This window comes from Dermacentor andersoni, chromosome 1 (genome assembly GCF_023375885.2).
Source record: "Dermacentor andersoni chromosome 1, qqDerAnde1_hic_scaffold, whole genome shotgun sequence".
Lineage (NCBI taxonomy): Eukaryota > Metazoa > Arthropoda > Arachnida > Ixodida > Ixodidae > Dermacentor > Dermacentor andersoni.
The window spans coordinates 219836088-219855512 of NC_092814.1; the positions used below are offsets into that span (position 1 = coordinate 219836088).

The following is a 19425-nucleotide window of genomic DNA, read 5'->3' on the forward strand; positions in this document are numbered from 1 at the left end:
GCGCTTATTATGTAAGCACAATGAGGAGGTAGTTATAAGTCAAAGATTATAAGCAGCGCTCGTTCGGCTTTTCCTTTTGAGGGCCTTAACATAGCTTATATATATATTTGCGAACCCACGTAGGACATGGGTTCGTATCACACCTGCGGCCAGATGTTTTTTCAACCACTTTCATTTCCGTTAATTTATTATTTCTTTAATTCAATTAGTAATAAGTACAAGTAATCTCCGCTATGTTGACTTTGGTGTCTATGTTTGTCGCATTCTTATGATGTGATTAATAAAAATCGGGTCCCTCGTTGCCCTTTCTTCTCGTTCATTACAAAACGAGAGTCTCGAATCCGGCAACATTGATGCCCTCAGGTAGCATGCGTGGGTTCCTTTACCAGTTGCCGTCACCCAAATAGATCACGTACTCATGACGCCTGCGGCAGAAAGGATGTTTCACATGCGCCGCCTAGGTTTGTGAGTGGTGGCACTGGCTAACACTTCCAGGGTTAGTTCTAGTAGATAAACATAAGTACCCCAGAAAGTGGATGGGAACACGGCGCCGCGGTAGCTCATTTGATAAGAGCATCGCCCGCGTAATGCGAAGACGTGGGTTCACATCCCAATTGCGGCGATTTGTTTTTTCATGCACTGTCATTCCGTTAATTTACCGTTTCTTTAATTCAATTAGTAAGTACAAGTAATCTCCCCTATGTTGTCCTTGGTGTCTGTTCGTTGGCTTCTTATAACACACACACACACACACACGCACACACACACACACACACATATATATATATATATATATATATATATATATATATATATCTGTGTGTGTGTTTGATTGCTGCTATATGACACGCTGTGAATCAACAGAACAATTTTGCGTTCAGAGTAGTTTTAGCATCAACTGCAAGCCAGACAAAACAGTTCGCGAAGCTGGACCCGCGGTGAAAGGACTTCTCCTCTACGATATGCACGAAGAAATCCAATCAATGAAGTTTATCGCTTTTACACTTGAGATGCAATGCACAGTTTGTAAAACTCTAATCAAATTGCACCTTTGAGAGGAAATGCTCAATCTGCACTGTTGCCTATTAGCTCTGTTACCAATTGCGCCAGTAACGCGTATATATAACGTGTAATTAACTGCACTGTAGCGTATAAAGGTCGGCGAAGCGGCTAAACTGTCAAAAGATACGATACCTTGGTCTTACCAGAAACGGTACGAAAAACAAAATCAAACAAACACACGTCAAATATGTAATGACTGCCGCTTCAGAATTCGTTATGAGCAACTTTCGTGAACCGAATCCGTCAATTTTCCATTGTCGAGTCAGTTTGAGAATGCTGTTTACCTTGCTTCGGCAGAGGGTACTTCAGGCCGAAGTATTTCTCGTAGAAACTGAGTATCCTCGAACCGATGTCGAGAGCGTAGTAAGTTTTGTTGAGCTGGTTAGGAGCAGCGTACACGGAGAACTGCAAGACAAAAGGAACATGCATGCACACCGTTCTTAAGTGTCCACTACAAATAAAGTTTCTGTGTGCTAATTTTAATTATTTATCTGTACGAAAATAAACGCACAAAACAACGTTGTAAAGAAACAGGTAGCCTCGAAGTCAAGCTCCGAGCTTACAGAATCGTGGATTGCTCAAATTTTATATGACGAGCACTGGTAGAACAAGGAATGTCGCTCCAGCGATATTCCTGTGTTTATCCTTTCGAGCCTCCATATCACTGCGAATTTATTTCTTGTTAAGATTCAAATATTACGTGACACTTTATGTCGTGTGGTTCGAAAGCGGCCTTTAATGAAATGCTCAGCAAGAAGCTACATTTCATTGAACCACATTCTTACAACGGAACAGATGCGTAAGGAATGCCAAAAAGTTATGTCCTATATAAGCTGCGTGTACCGATATGTTGTTTTACTTTTATTTTAGTGGCCAGCTGCACTGTGTGTTATTCACACGAGATGAGTACCTGCTGATTTGCAGAGACGTCCAACAGACCGTAACCTGTGTAAGCAATGGCGAATGCACATCAAGCGAGAAAAGTGCTTGCTGTAGCAGAACAAGACGTGCGATTGCACAGAAAAGCCACTTTTACATATTGAGCTATCTCGCGCGACCTGGTACGCTTGGTTCGTTGCTGCATATCCTACGATAAACGAGAAAATGCGAAAAGACGTCGGCGAATAGCCTTCCGGTTCTTTATGCATTAAATACAAATTTGTCGTAAGCGCCCAGAAGACGTAGTAAAAAGCCCGCAAGTTTTCCCCTGAGCAGCCGTTTGTCCAAATACTTTCTTAGTGCTGACACTTCGAAGTAAAGCGCACATAGTGCTGCTCCTCAAGGACGAAACAGTTGCGGGAACTGTCTGCGTCACAACCTCAACACGGACCCTGTTCCTCGCATATATTTTTTCTTTTTCATTTTGCTCTGTCAGCAATACATCCCTACTATCAGGTCAAACTCTTGGCTTTTCTTCGAGTTCTTGACAAATTCGACTTTGCCGTGCTATCTGCTAGCCGCCTGGTTAGCTCAGATGGTAGAGCGGCTGCCCCGGAAAGGCGGTGGTCCCGGGCTCGAGTCCCGGACCTGGACGAATTTTTCTTCAACTGCGAGGCTTTTCTTTCGAGAACCCGTATGGGTTTTCTTTGTAGCAATTGGTATGATTAGGTGGATGCCTCATTCTCCCTTAATTAATTCCTACTGCAGCTCCGTGAAGGTACTCTTTCCTAAAAGCGCTCCTTGATGTGAAATTATGGCCACAAGTGGTTCTTCTTGTGCCACAACGAATTACTCCCTATTGAGGCCATTAATATAACATTACTACAACGTAGACGGAGCTCACTAGAACAACGACGACAATTGCTGTGCATATATTAACACCTGGCCTGCCACCGGCCATTGTCACCTCACCACATTACATAATGTCTCTTGCAGACGAGCCTCAAGCATTAGCCTCTCAAAACCATGACAATAATCCACATTGATTTTGAGTACTAAAAAAAATTGGTATCTTCCTTCATTGTGAACCATTCTATAAGTAGACTGAGACTGGCGCATAACTTGTGCTATACAAAACAAGTATAATGCGCATGAGGTCTTTACACGAACATTTGCGGTATCCTTGGCTGTATATCACACTTGGCCGCTTACCGGTATCTGGTCCACGGACGCTGTAGTCTGCACCCTCTCAAAATCACACACGATGAAGCAGACCAAGTAAGTCACCATGGGCACGGATTCCTCGAACTTAGTCACCACTTTTCCGCCTTCACGAGTAATAGGGTAGCCCTATAGAACGAGAAGATGAAAAGAAAGAAACATAAAAACAGGCTCAGCCCTTACAAATGCAACTGAATCAAGTATATAGCCTACTCCGCTGACTTTGGATCTGTAGGATATAGTTACAAACTAATTTTGCGTCACAACTGTTAGCTCGCTGAACAAGAAAACGTTGTTCTCCTTTGCAAGTGCACTTCTGCAACAGTGGGGAATTCCTGAAACAGCTGGGAAGCAGGGCATCGCATTTTAAGCCGCCGTGCCGAAGTATTCTATATACAACAGTGGCTTCGTCTATATAGAGTGAATGAATCCGACATTGAGGTTATATGAGCTGCTGGAATCGAGGCCTCGTCTAGAAAACAAACGGCAACCACTGAATGCAGCGTGACGTCGGTGACAAAGTTCGCCTCCATAGTAGGCGCCTAAATGCGGAGCACAGAAAAATACGAACTCTGAGTTTTACCCTATAGTCTTCGGAAGACATTGCTGTAAGATCAGCTATGTTTCGGGCAAGTGCGGCGTTCTTTATTGAAGTCCTTTGCATTGATGGCACCATTTGTCAAATTAATTGTAAACAAAGCACCGGCAGTTTGCTATTGACACGATTTTATCACAAGAACCGCACATGCTAGAGGCTGTGTAAACTAATCAGGCTCCCAGTTCACATGAGGTCACCGTGAATGTTGACCAATAGTGGTTCTCAAACCTCTGGTTCCTATACGATATTTGCATATTCTCGGTGCCCCGCGGCTGTAGATTAAATGTAACTTTAGGCGACACAGGATCCCAAGAGATGGGGATCTTGGTCGAGAATAAATAGATTCCGATAAATCGGCACATAATGAACGTCGAATTTTTTTTTCATAGACTGCTATCATTACGCGACGTCCTTGAGCGAGATATTGCCCGGATAAACCTAATGAAAAGGCATTTCGCCGCTGGTCAAATTGCACAAGCGCCCATGACGTGCTTGTAGATTTTAGCGCGCAGTATTGAGTCATTCCAGGCGTCCTGAACTATATTGAACGCTCTTCCACCATGGCGGTCATTCCCCTTTCTTAGAGAAATGACAGCCATCGTGCTGTCAGTATTGGATTCAATCGGTCGACCGTTGTAGTAAGGTGCGCCGGGCAGTCATGCATTGCGTCGTCGCCAGGCGCGGACGCAACGTAGGTCCCCTCCCTCAGGTGATAGCACACGTGAGCCCTCAGGTGATTGCCGTTGGCTCATCTCCCGCAGGACATACCGCGTTCGCCTTCGCCGCGTGTCAACCACCGCTGCAGTGACTAATGCTATCATTTAACGTCGTCATCGTCGCAAAAGGAGCGGCCCATCACTTAGCGGGCTCTCCCCGCGGCAGAATGTAGCGAGTTGTGGCGGCGTTGCGAAAGCCCCCCGTCGTATATACACACGGCGCCCGTTCGAGGGCTCCTTCCTCCGGTGACTGGCACCACTGTGGGCTGGGCGGGATTCCCGCAGCCCACTCGCGCCTGCGGCCTTGCTCCCCGCCTCGCGTATAAAGAGGGCCCGCGAGAAATCATTCGCTCCCGGCTTCCGCTTTCTGTCGGCTTTGTATAGCGGCTTCTTGGCAGCAGCGCTCATGACAGCAGAGAGGCTGGCGGAATACATTCTCAAGGACGAACAACTATCGCGTGATGATAGTGCTGCTAGTGCTTCCACAACAAAGCGCAGCGACAGCACTTGCGTCGACCAGCTGTTGTATTGAACGGGTATAGGCCCCCGTTTACAGTAGCTAGTGTAACAACCATATCAACTGAAACGCAAACAGAAAAGAATTAACAACAACAACAATAAAAAACACGGAACATCCTTTTTTTTATTATTAATGAGAAGGGAGTGGTGTGTGCAATCGTTCCGTAGTCGAGCCAAATTCACAAAGCTTTTCCTTCTTAAATGTCATTTGCCAGTGGCCGGTCGCAATTCGCTGATATGTTCAGCATGGGGACTGCTGAAATGTTCTATTACGAAGAATTCTAGCGTAATATCTTTTTGTGAATACGAGCCCCGGTCTTTAAGCATGGTTGGGACGCAAATGTACGTTTGGTAGCCTGAATTTAGCCGCTGTTACAAATAAGGGCCTAATTACAATTACCAATTACAAATTGTAGCTGGTGAGTTTGCAAGGCATATCGACTTGGAACTAATTCTCAGGATAGCACCGGTTTCGAGATACGGGCCGCCAAGCTTGCGAAAAAAATGCGCTGTTGTTCCACTTAATTCTTTAATGAAAACGCCGTTTCATGCACTGAAGTACAAACGTAACTGGAACGCCAATGGTGTTCCAATGGTGGAACAACTGGTATAGTCCTGAGAATTCCTTTCAAGCCTTGTGAACTCACCTGCAATATTTTGTAGATTGAAATATGTACCGTAAAGTAATTAATTAAAAGTCAATTATTGTAGCGTTTAATTATTTAATTAGGTATTTTGATTTATCGTAGGATTGTGCTATCTGCCACACGCAATTTTCAAAGATTTGACGCAGCTAAAAAAAAAAAAATAAACACCTGGTATAGTGCAGCACATGGCAACCGCCTGTAATGAACACGGCCCGAAACTTGTGCTGTCGCAACAAACAAGCTACAGCATTAATCTCGTTAGCTCTACTGTAGAATTCTTTTAGAACAGAGTATAGGGTGTCTAGCTTTCTCCATTTCCGAGGTAGGTGTTGCTAAGACATAGCTGCAATAAATGTAAATTCATAAACTCCGCGCAATGTGGTACTAAACGGAAATTTTCGACGCATTTTATTTTATTTATGTATACATACTGCAACTCACATTGGTTATAGTAGGAGCGCGGAGAAAACAATACGGACAGCATGTGAATACATATGCTGCGAACATGATGAACATTATTGGCAGCATCGCCCGAATGGCAAAGCATTGGCAGCGATAGTAAAGCTTAGCGTAGCGCTTAAACTCCTCCCAGGACGGTGTTCTAACGATGGTTTTAATAATACGCGGGGGCGACATGTTGGCGCGACGCAGCACGCGAGACAACGCATGCTGAGCACAAGGACCAGAGCCCTGGCGAACCAGGCGTCTCAGAATGCTGGCGTCACGAGCGCCGCCACGGGGCGTTGCGGGCGTCGCACCTAGACGTTGCACGAGATGAGGCCAAACCGCCGGCATTAGTCGGCGCGCAGTGAAATATATTATATTACGCTAGCTTGACATTTGCTTCCGAGGCCGGAGCATACACGCATCAGATCAGCAGGAACGCTGGTGCGCTTACATTGTGCGTGCGCTCATCCCTGCAGCAGAAGGCAGAACGCAGCACTTGCTCCGCCACCGAGGCGATGGAGCGCAGCGCCTCGCTTCGCCGTTTTTGCAGTGAAACCATATCTTGGGGTCCCGTATGGGTCGCACTGACAGCAGCTCAACGAGTTATTTGCGAAAGGCCACTGCTCTCGCTACTGCCGATAGACTCCGCGACGATTTTCACGCTTTTAAATCGCTTGCTACTATGCGCAAGTGTCATAAATTACGTGAGCAAACTAGGAACACAATAAGCACACAACCTGTATCCAAACGCCACAGTCGACCAGGGCTTATTAGATATTCATGAGAGTTAAGGGCGTGCAAAATGTGCAGGATGTGTGGGCCAAATTAGGGCGCTATATATGCCGATACAAGAATATATGACTATATCGACTTGCGCAGTCGATAGAGGTTAGGAGAAACAGACACCAAAGGGCGGGAGTAATGCTAACAAAGCTTCGCTTTAGAAGGCGTATTGTTAAGGTGACTTAGGGCGACGGACTGGTTACGTGTATAGCAGCTGCTGTCGGGAAGGTGGCAAAGTGAATGCACAAAACAAAATAGTATTTCAGTGACTCCTTTTGGAAAGTACTTTTAGCGAGTGAAGAAAGAAAGCCGGAGAGAAATCACGGTCGTATAGCGTTGACCGATGAACCTGCCAGATTTTCCTTTCCACTGCTTCTACATGAATTTAAAGTACCGACTGGCCACAGGCTATGGGTCTAAACACATCTCTATTTTTCCGTCATGTAAAAAGAAGGGATAAAATTTAACTTGAAATTGAAAGTACTTATTATATTGTTTATAAAGGTTCCAAACTAGTGAAGCATATTCCAATATGGGACGGATCAATGTTTTATACATTAGACATTTAGTTTCTACAGAGGCTGATGTTAACTCTTTACGTATGTAGCAGCTTTATTTTTTCTTTGGCTTTTGAGCAAATATATTCAGTGTGCTTGGATCACAACACATTAGTCGTGAAAGTCACACCAAGGTATTTGTAATCGTGGACTCTATTGAGTGACACAACCGTAGAAGATTACTCAAATGCTGTCGCAGATTGTTTAGTTGTAAAAGACATTGCTACTGTTTTAATTAAGTTTATCTTCATTTGCCAAGTGTCGCTTATGGAAGCATTCTAAATATTCATTAAGGCATAAATGGTCATCTGGGTTTTTCATTACCTCGTACGATACACAGCCGTCAACATATAGTCAAATTTTAGAGCTTATGTTACGATAGAAGATAATTAATAAACGCAAGCAAATGTTTCTGGTAAAAGGAAGAACAGCTGTTTTCCCATGTGATATATTCATGCCTCTACCTTTTAAGAACTCATAAATGAGGTATAAACCCTGTTGAATGGTATGCTGAATCCTTTCAGCATTGAAGCCAGATATCTCATATGCACACGAGACTAATACGGAAAGGAAGGTACGATATGGGGCAACTAAACCGTGACCATAACAATCTCAAAATTAATTAAATTTTGGGGCTTTGCGTTTCAAAATCCCAATGTGATTATGAGAAACACCGTGGAGGGGTTCCGGATTAATTTTGACCACATGGGGTAATTTCACGTGCACCCAATGCATGGTACACGGGCATTTTTAGATTTCGCCCCCATCGAAATGCGGCCGCCGTGGCCGGGATTTGATTGCAGCGCCCTCGGGTTAAGCAGTGCTACGCGTAAGCTACTACGTCACTACGGCGCGTCACAACAACGTTAAATATAAACGAACTGAGTACGCATGTGGAGCCACTTAGCACACTTGATGTTTCTTATTTTTACCATCAACTAGGCCTAAAAAATTATAATATCAGAGGACGTGCACATAAGCACTTATGAGTTATGAATGCGAAAGTATTAATGCCCAACGCCGCTGAGCGGTCCTTCAAGTTATGAACTCCTCGAGGGCAAACGAGCACGTTTAGGCGCTTGGCCAACGCCTTCTGATTGCACAAGGACGGTGCACTTCGATCCGTGACGTCGCACTACTTTGCTCGACTGCCACAGAATTTAATGGGGACGCTCCCGAGTAAGCCGCGGTGATTTTGACGTCAACGCTTTCCTCCTGCCGGGTTCGGCAATGAAAATTTTGGTCCAAGTAGCATGACGTCATAAAGCAGAGTGCACAGGCCTGCTATTAGGAGGCGTTGGCTCAACGCGTTTTGATTTGGCCTCACCGAGGCGCAGTTAGAACGCTGGCGAGAGCTTACGCAGACAAGAAACGCGCGGATAACACAGAGTGCCTAGAGCGAGAGCACGGGTGACGTGGCATCGCAGCGATGCCATCTTCGCTCACGTGACACTTGGCGCACTATGGCGGCAGCATGTGTTTCCTTCCGCCCGCTATGCTCTGTCGAGGCGCGCTCGTGATATGGCGTCGCAGCCAATCGGAATCTAGGCGCCGTTTTTCACTTATCCAGACGACAGGCACCAGCTTTTTCGCTCAATGGGCCATCTTATGCTTTCGCATCAAAAATATTTTCCGGCCCCTTAAGAATTTCACGATCCATCTCGGCACTCAACAGGGCATGCGTAATCTCAAGATGATTTTGAGTTGAAAATCTCTTTGTACATGTTTTGTGCACGTGGACCAAGACACAATCAGCTACCAAAAATTGCCGTTTTAGCCGAAACAAGCACCCCAATGGAAACAAGCTGACGAAAGCTTGCACAAGTACATCTGGCGTAAGTTGCATTTGAAGATCCTCGCTACTGAAAAAGAAGAATGATATTTTTACTTCACTTGGGGTGTGACAATGAATAACCCATGGCGTACACTTTTTTTTCTTATTTCTCAATAAATGTCCCAGCCCTCTCTTTCAATTCAGACGCCTATCATGTTATCTCGGTCAGGAAACGGCATACTTTTGGTCGTTGGGTAATGGAGCAAAAAAGGAAAAAAGGTTGCGTGTCCGTACGACGATTACATGGAGCAAGCGGCTCGAAGAAATAGAAAATAAAAGGTAGGACAAAGGAAACGGTCCTGTAGCTCAGCTGAGCCATTCTCCGAGTCAAATGGTCACACTCAGGGCCGCTTTTGATTGATTGAACTAAGATGATGGGTGCGGGTTCGCTTTAGGTGGTACGCCTTCACAAAGCTTCATCGTTCGTCACGCTTGCAGGTATCGTTAGCGCGACCATAAAGCATTGTTTATGACAGGGTACCAACTTAACTTGATGACAAAAACAACCCGCTCCATCAGTCCGGAAAAGCGCAGCTATGTTCAAATGTAATTTTCCATGACGATGTTGACGGCTGCCGAAATGACTGAGTGGCACGATAAACGCGACCATCTTGGACGCTCCCAGAACGCTGAAGCAGTGCGTGAGTTGGTATTTACTACGACGCGGCCACTGCTTCGCGAACAGTCGTATACTGACTAGCATCACGGCTTCTCGATAAGCTACATCTTATGCGTTATATAACTCACTGTGCTTAAATATACGTTACTTATTGTGCAGAGGTGCTGCGTTACAAGTTCTAGTTATCTTTGAAAAGTTAGCGCACTAATCGTTGTTTTATTGCGCCTGAGAAATTTTTACTAGTAACTTTGAACAAAAGATGGCTTAGAATGCGGAAGTTCGAGCGGCGGCAGATTTTTTGTGAAGGAAATCGTATGCCAAGTTGTCCTTGCGCCCTAAAAGCACTAAAGGTCATCACCAAACATGAAGATCTTTCATAATTAATGGGCATTAATGGATGGCATTTAAGTTGCTGCCAGTAAATTTTTCATGGTACATAATTTGTTAGGAGAGCTCAATTTGCTAGGTGGATAAGTTCGCCATAAAAAAGAACGATGCATTTTGTTTACAGTATAATGTCTTATATTTCGAAATATACAAATAGCTTTAAAGTTTACGCGTAATATGCTACGTTCTCCTGCCAACACCATGGCGCCCCATAAGTCATCTCAAATTTTCCATTTTCTCTTCAAGCAAGCTCAGATCGCGTAAATAAACGTAGTGACAATTTACATGATAACAACAACGCGCAACAGGGCGATCGCGAATCAGCGAATCAAAGCGACTAAATTGTGCAAGCGAGCTTCCCCGCATGGAAAGACCCCAAATTGTTTACGGCACTCACTATCCCTTCAGGTTAGAAACACGCGTACCGTGAACGTTGAGCGCCAGTAAATGTGGGGTACCTGTAGGAAACTTCAGGACCTGCTTTCACCGGCTGGCATTTGAGGTTGACCGAATTAACTGAGAACAGGGATGCATTCTCTATTTTACTGCATACGGTATTTTTATTTTGTTTGCGAACAAAACTGCTTGCCATTCTGGTGTGTCATATTAGGTTCCTACCCATACTGCCAAATAGGTCGGGCTAAAAATGGTACCATACCATAATAGCAGAAAAATTAGAGCAGGGGATAGCCGTCAGAAATAGTGCAATTGGAAGAGCACTGCGCGGAAGCTGCATGTTGGGTCCACACAGCTGTCGTGTTGTCTGTTCTACTTTTTTTTTAGTCATATACTCTCTAATCAAGCGCAAGATTACGTTTATTTTAAATTAGGCGTCCTAATTCCCTTCTGACTGACTGGTTTCAATGGCTATTTGCCTACTGGGTAGATAATTCACATATTAACTGGCTGTTGATGAGCTGATGAGCTTGATGATAATAGCGCTCAGTGAAGTTAGGAGGACAAATGAAGCATATACAGTGCTAAAAAGCGGGCACGTCCTATGCTACCGGGGCTTAGCGGAGAGACAAGAACTAGGAGTCGGATTCCTGATTAATAAGAATATAGCTGGTAACATACAGGAATGCTATAGCATTAATGAGAGGGTGGCAGGTCTTGTTGTGAAACTTAATAAGAGGTACAAATTGAAGGTCGTACAGGTCTACGCCCCTACATCCTGTCATAATGACCAGGAAGTCGAAAGCTTCTATGAAGACGTGGAATCGGCGATGGGTAAAGTCAAAACAAAATACACTATACTGATGGGAGACTTCAATGCCACGGTAGGCAAGAAGCAGGCTGGAGACAAGGCAGTGGGGGAATATGGCATAGGCACTAGGAATAGCAGGGGAGAGTTATTAGCAGAGTTTGCAGAACAGAATAATATGCGGATAATGATTACCTTTTTCCGCAAGCGGGTTAGCCGAAAGTGGACGTGGAGGAGCCTGAATGGTGAGACTAGAAATGAAATCGACTTTATACTCTGCGCGAACCCTGGCATCATACAAGATGTAGACGTGCTCGGCAAGGTGCGCTGCAGCGACCATAGGATGCAGGCACGTACCCAAGGGGGGGCCCGGGGGGGCCCCGGCCCCCCCCGAAATCAAGTGGCATACCCCCCCCCCCCCCCCTCCCCACCCACGCCACCACTCCTTACACATTCCTAAAGCGCCGCCAGATCAATGTTGAGACTTGGCAGCTGTTCATCGGTCAGCATTATGCTGCCTTTTTCACTCCTTTTCGATGGCGGTAGTTATCGGCATCTCTTGTAATGTGAAGGACGGTTTTCTGATAGATTCCGCACCCGCGCGATTAACTCGAGATGCGTTCAGTTGTCACCATCTATTCAACCGCCACGCGCATAGCTGTTGCTTTTGTTAGTTCAACCTTCTTTGTTTAGGCTGATCCTGGGACCAGGAGAGGGATGCGGCTGTTATTCAGCTGGTCTGTACTCTCATGGAACGAGTTGCGGCCGGAGAAAACGCCAGTTGCGTTTTACTTATCCCTTTGTTTCATTATTTCCTTGAGTTACGGCTCGCCGCGACGCTGGCAGATGCGCCGGAAGCACTGCCCGGAACCATATACACGTGATATGGGTTAGATAAGGTGGGAAATAAAATAATGTGAAAGAGCGTCCATCATGAAACCCTGCAATAACCCTTAAACCCATAAACAAGATGACTGTCGACCGTTACATCGTCTGTTTTTCCCTAATTGTATAGCACTTTTCGTGTAAAATTGGCAACTGCAAACAAAAATCGCAAGGAGTTGAGAAATTAAGCGATCTACTAAGGGAGAGAGCCAAGGCAACAACCAAACTGCGAGCAAAAGCGAATAATAAAAAAGTTCACCATTGTTTATGAGAATATTTATGGATCATCATCTTTTCATTTAAAAAGGAAATAGAGAAAACGCCGCCGGAAGTGGAGAACAATTGCTTGTTTTGAATGACGCTTCTACAGTTATCGGTCGAACCACCTCACGTAGCCGCTTCTCTGCTGTGCTTATGTGAGTGTTTTTCTAACCTTTCGCGGTGAGCGCAGTACGTCTAGAATCGCAGAGTCCTGCGCTCTACGCCGTTGTATGGGACTGGCGGCCGCACAGCGTTACGCAATTCGCGGAACTGTCAAAACTGATCAACAAGGCGAAAATAACTGATATTCGAAACTATAACATGAGAAAGACTGAAGAAGCCGTAAAAAATGAACGCAGCCTGAAATCAGTAAAAAAGAAACCTGGCATAGGACAAACCATGATGTATGCACTAAAAGATAAGAAGGATAATATCATCAGCAATCTCGAAGATATAGTAAAAGCAGCGGAAAAATTCTAAGCTGACCTGTATACAGTACCCAGAGGAGTCACGATACCTCACTTAGACACAGTAATGAACAGGATACAGAAACTCTCCTATAACTAGCGATGAGGTCAGAAGGGCCCTGCAAGACATGAAACGACGAAGAGCGGGAGGAGAAGGTGGAATAACAGTCGATTTAATCAAAGATGGAGGAGACATAATGCTTGGAAAACTGGCGGCTCTTTATACGAAGTGTCTATCGACTGCAAGGATCCCATAAAACTGGAAGAATGGAGACATTCTATTTTTCTACAAAAAAGGAGACGTTAAAGAATTGAAAAATTATGGGACCATTAGCTTGCTCCCAGTATTATATAAAATATTTACCAAAATAATCTCCAATAGAATAAGGGCAACACTGGATTTTGTCAACCAAGGGAACAGGCTGGCTTCAGGAAGAGATGCTTTACAATGTATCACATCCATGTCATCAATCAGGTTATCGCGAAATCTGCAGAGTACAATAAGCCTCTCTATGTGGCTTATATAGATTACAAAAAGGCATTTGATTCAGTAGAGATACCAGCAATCGTAGAGGCACTACGTAATCAGGGAGCACAGAACGCTTACGTAAAAAGCTTGGAAAATATTGCTACATGCGTGTGGTATTTGTTTGTTTGAACGGGGCGCGTAGGCGCCATCACTCCAGAGAAGAGGAGGAAGAACGAACTGGGCTCGCGCTGTGAATCTAACCGGTCAGCGCTGCAACCGTTGTTGTAAATATAATCTGTAAATAGTTTCTCGTCTTACTGACTCGTCCTTCGCGTAAGCATATCTACAGAGGTTCTACAGCTACCTTAATTCTACACAAGAAAAGCAGGGAGATACCTATAAAGAAAGGGGTCAGACAGGGAGACAATTTCTCCAAAGCTATTCACTGCGTGCTTAGAATTCAAGCTATTAAACTGGGAAGGCTTAGGAGTGAAGATCGACGGCAAATATCTCAGCAACCTTCGGTTTGCCGATGACATTGTTCTATTCAAAAACAATGCAGACGAGTTACAACAAGTGATTGGCGACCTTAACAAAGAGAGTGTAAGAGTGGGTTTGAATATTAATATGCAGAAGATTAAGATAATGATAAATAGCCGGGCAAAGGAACAAGAGATCAGGATCGCCAGTCGGCCACTAGAGACTGTGAAGGAGTACGTTTACCTAGGCCAATTATTCACAGGGAACCCTGATCATGAGAAGGAAATTCACAGAAGAATAGAAATAGGTTGGATCGCATACGGCAGACATTGCCAGCTCCTGACTGGAAGCTTACCATTATTATTGAAAAGTAAGGTGTGCAATCAGTGCATTTTGCCAGTGCTGACATATGGGGCAGAGACTTCAGAGCAAGTTAAGGACCGCGCAAAGAGCGATCGAACGAAGATTGCTAGGCATAACGTTGAGAGAGAAAGAGAGCGGTTTGGATCAGAGAGCGAACGGGTATAGACGATATTCTAATTGAGATCAAGAGGAAAAAATGTAGCTGGGCAGGTCATGTAATGCGCCGGTTAGATAACCGTTGGACCATTAGGGTTACAGAATGGGTACCAAGAGAAGGGAAACGCAATCGAGGACGACAAAACACTAGATGGAGCGATGAAATTAGGAAATTCGCGGGCGCTAGTTGGAATCGGTTGGCGCAGGACAGGGGTAATTGGAGATCGCAGGGAGAGGCCTTCGTCCTGCAGTGGACAAAGAACAGGCTGCTGCTGCTGCTGCTGCTGATGATGATGATGATGGAGGTGGTGGGCCCCCCCCGAAAAAAAATCCTGGGTACGTGCCTGATAGGATGGTAAGAACTCGAATTAGCCTTGACTTGAGGAGGGAACGGAAGAAACTGGTACATAAGAAACCAATCAATGAGTTAGCGGTAAGAGGGAAACTAGAGGAATTCCGGATCAAGCTACAGAACAGGTATTCGGCTTTAACCCAGGAAGAGGACCATAGTGTTGAAGCAATGAACGACAATCTTATGGGCATCATTAAGGAGTGCGCAATAGAAGTCGGTGGTAATGCCGTTAAACAGGAAACCAGTAAGCTATCGCAGGAGACGAAAGATCTGATCAAGAAAGGCCAATGTATGGAAGCCTCTAACCCTACAGCTAGAATAGAACTGGCAGAACTTTCCAAGTTAATCAACAAGCGTAGGACAGCTGACATAAGGAAGTATAATATGGATAGAATTGAACGTGCTCTCAGAAACGGAGGAAGCCTAAAAGCAGTGAAGAAACTAGGAATTGGCACGAATCAGATGCATGCGTTAAGAGACAAAGCCGGCAATATCATTACTAATATGGATGAGATAGTTCAAGTGGCTGAGGAGTTCTATAAAGATTTATACAGTACCAGTGGCACCCACGACGATAATGGAAGAGAGAATAGTCTAGAGGAATTTGAAATTCCACAAGTAACGCAGGAAGAAGTAAAGAAAGCCTTGGGAGCTATGCAAAGGCGGAAGACAGCTGGGGAGGATCAGGTAACAGCAGATTTGTTGAAGGGTGGTGGGCAGATTGTTCTAGAAAGACTGGCGACCCTATATACACACTGCCTCATGATCTCGAACGTACCGGAGTCCTGGAAGAACACTAACATAATCCTAATCCATAAAAAAAGGGACGACAAAGACTTGAAAAATTATAGACCGATCAGACTACTGTCCGTTGCCTACAAAGTCTTTACTAAGGTAATCGCAAGTAGAATCAGGGACACCTTAGACTTCTGTCAACCAAAGGACAAGGCAGGATTCCGTAAAGGCTACTCAATAATAGACCATATTCACACTATCAATCAGGTGATAGAGAAATGTTGGGTATATAACCAACCTTTATATATAGCCTTCATTGATCACGAGAAAGCGTTTGATTCAGTCGAAACCTCAGCAGTCATGGCTCCTAGTAATAAAGAATGGGCTGATTTAATGTTTGCATGGAAAGCTGTTAGCTAGAGATGGCCAGACATATCAGCTTAATTTCATTTTCTTTGATGTTAGTGAATCAATTATGCTTATTGCCTTGTGCTAACAGTGGTTTTTATGCAGCTGTTCGCTCGCCAAAAACTTCTATCTGACTTACAAAGCTTGAGCGGTTTTTTATTGATGATAAACTATAATGGATTATCTAAGTTTAACACCAATTGAATGCTATTCACAGCGTGTTTACAGGAAGTATTCAGAGACCTGAATTGGGAAGAATTGGGGATAAGAATTATTGGAGAATACCTTAGTAACTTGCGATTCGCTGATGATATTGCCTTGCTTAGTAACTCAGGAGACCAATTGCAAGGCATGCTCACTGACCTGGAGAGGCAAAGCAGAAGGGTGGGACTAAAAATTAATCTGCAGAAAACTGAAGTAATGTTTAACAGTCTCGGAAGAGAACAGCAGTTTACGATAGGTAGCGAGGCACTGGAAGTGGTAAAGGAATACATCTACTTAGGGCAGGTAGTGACCGCGGGTCCGGATCATGAGACTGAAATAATCAGAAGAATAAGAATGGGCTGGGGTGCGTTTGGCCGGCATTCTCAGATCATGAACAGCAGGTTGCCATTATCCATCAAGAGAAAAGTGTATAACAGCTGCGTCTTACCAGTACTCACGTACAGGGCAGAAACCTGGAGACTTACGAAAAGGGTTCTACTTAAATTGAGAACGACGCAACGAGCTATGGAAAGAAGAATGATGGGTGTAACGTTAAGGGATAAGAAAAGAGCCGATTGGGTGAGGGAACAAACGCGAGTTAATGACATCTTAGTTGAAATCAATAAAAAGAAATGGGCATGGGCAGGACATCTAATGAGGAGCGAAGATAACCGGTGGTCATTAAAGGTTAGGGACTGGACTCCAAGGGACGGGAAACGTAGCAGGGGGCGGCAGAAAGTTAGGTGGGCGGATGAGATTAAGAAGTTTGCAGGAACGACGTGGCCACAATTAGTACATGACCGGGGCAGTTGGAGAAGTATGGGAGAGGCCTTTGCCCTGCAGTGGGCGTAACCAGGCTGATGATGGATGATGGATGGATGGATGAAGCTTTAGTAGAGACGCAATAGTGAAGGACTGCGGATTAATTTCGAACACGTTTGTTTCTTTTACGTGCATGCGTACTAGCGTTTCTGCACTCTGCCTTCACCGGGACACCGCAGCAGCGGCCGGGAATTCATCCCGCGACCTTCTATCCAGCATAAGAACAAAACAGCCAGTGAGTCGCTGCAGCGGGTCTTCAGTCAACAAGCCCCGAATTTTCACCGATTCTTCTCGCTACTTCTCACCACGCTGGTGGATTCGTGTCTACCTTACCGACACGTTTCGCGCAACGCATGGGGAAAGTCAGGCGCACGACAATACATGCAAGCCACACTTGCTTAAAGTCGTGATTATTTCCTCCTGCAAGCGTACCGCGCGAGAACTGATGACCGGGTACAAATCACTTCTCTGGACAACACAGTTGACACACGTACACTGGGCGGAGCGCGGACGTCTTTAAAATAGCATGTGCATTAAGATAGAAGGCGGAGACAAACAGGAAGCACTGGCTTGCCTCTTTGTGCGCCAATAAAAAAGCATCGCAAATGACTGGGATGCATTAGTAAAACGATCGCACAAGACCTGGTGTAGGCTACGCTTTCTTCTTTCCTGCTGAACGCGCACCTCGCACATGGGCTCCGTTATGGGATCGCAAACCCAATGGAGCGTCGTCCGTTAGGTGCGAACGGAGGAATGGACCATGAGCGCGAGGCCACGTGTTTGCCACAATTGCGGAGGCGGTGCTTTTTCCGGCGCTCTCTTTGACACGGCTCAGGGCAAACAGCGCAGTGGGAGTTATATAAGCAAAGCACGCCCGTGACACGGTGGCACGACGTGGTGCAAGTGGCGGTAAGCAGGAAAACGCTGTTTGGGACCTCTCGACCGGGAAAGAACGTGACCGCCGCGCGCCACTCGGGCCCGCCCACGCGACGCAGCGGGGGATTCTTCTCTGCGCCCAGTCTGACACACTTGACAAGCGTGCGTGCGAGATGAAGGGACAGCGGCCGGTGAGCCTGCGTGGAACGGTGCTCCAGCGGAACCCCGTGTGCCGGCCACCGCTGCCAACCGTTTTCCTCTTCGTGGTCACTATTTGTGGCCGGCTCCTTTCATCATACGTCGCGTGTCCAGGCTCGTTGGCGTGTATACGCTCGAGTGAGAGGCACTACGGGAACTATGGAGCAGGCATGCAGTCGTCGGCGTAATCCGTGTGGGCTGGCAAGGCGCGACCGTTGACGCGTCGCTGGCGTTATGGTAGCGCTTAAGTTTCCCAACATAGCGGGCTGACTAACGCACAGCACCCAAGCTATCTTCCAGCATGTTTGAACCGCAATTTCGCGCGCTAGCAACGCCAAGTACGATATGACCGCGGCTTGGAAGTGAGCGAGGGTTGCAATGTGGGCTTGTTGATAATGCACCTTCAAGGGGTGTACGGTAGCGTGATTAAAATACGGGACAAAAGACACACAGGGACACACACAGCGCTGTGTGTGTCCCTGTGTGTCTTCTTTTGTCCCGTCTTTTAATTGCGCTACCATACACCCCTTGTAGTTGGAAGCGAGCTCCGTGCGTTCAGCTAGGTATCAACGACAAATAAAGCTGGAAGTGTTGATATTTGGTGTCTCAAAAAGGCTATTACCCTATACTTATATCCGCGCAGCACTGGTACGCGGTCCTGGATATTTAGCGTCATTCTTAAAGCGCAGCAATGAGCCCAGTGCGCGAATACTTTATTTCGTGAGTATAGAGCTAGCAGACTGCCTACAGGCTATAACCTTTCCTACAAAGGAGAGTGACCTTCATTGTGTGTCGCCGGCAATCCTGACATATGGTTAGGGCTCCGTGTTTTCGGATAAGTCCGAAAAAATCCGATAAACACTCGCCGGTAAAATATTTGACAATTCGGATTTATCCGATAAACTCCGATGTTAACGGCCAATATGACCCTGTTCCGTTGTTAATCGAAAGCCTTTCGATGTGCGTTCAAACCTTTCAGACAACTAAAATACGCTTTGTGTGTTCTGGTGTTTTTGTGTTCAGATATTTTTTATTCTAAGATTTTGAAGTATTGAAAATAATGCAAAATTAAACTCCGAATTTCGGAGAATCGGGGATTTAAGAGAAATAAACTCCGATAAACGCCGAATTTCTGCTAAAATATAAACTCTGAGAACACGGAGCCATACATATGGCTCGTTCAGAGGGCTCGCGGGTGGATCCGTTGCAGGTGGAAAACTTGCACTGCGACTTTATTAAAAGTGGTACTCGGGGTGAAATTTTCGACCCATTTTCT

General features: G+C 45.5%; 1 protein-coding gene across 1 annotated transcript in view; it reads right to left on the bottom strand.

The window, feature by feature from the left end:
• Positions 1–19425, bottom strand: part of LOC126547919 (glutamyl aminopeptidase-like) — a 67806-nt gene that overhangs the window by 21639 nt on the left and 26742 nt on the right. The window contains exons 2-3 of the mRNA XM_050195973.2: positions 3154–3291; positions 1347–1467 (exon numbers count right to left, since the gene is read on the bottom strand). Coding sequence (XP_050051930.2) covers positions 1347–1467; positions 3154–3291 — 259 coding nt within the window. The remainder of the gene's footprint in view (positions 1–1346; positions 1468–3153; positions 3292–19425) is intronic.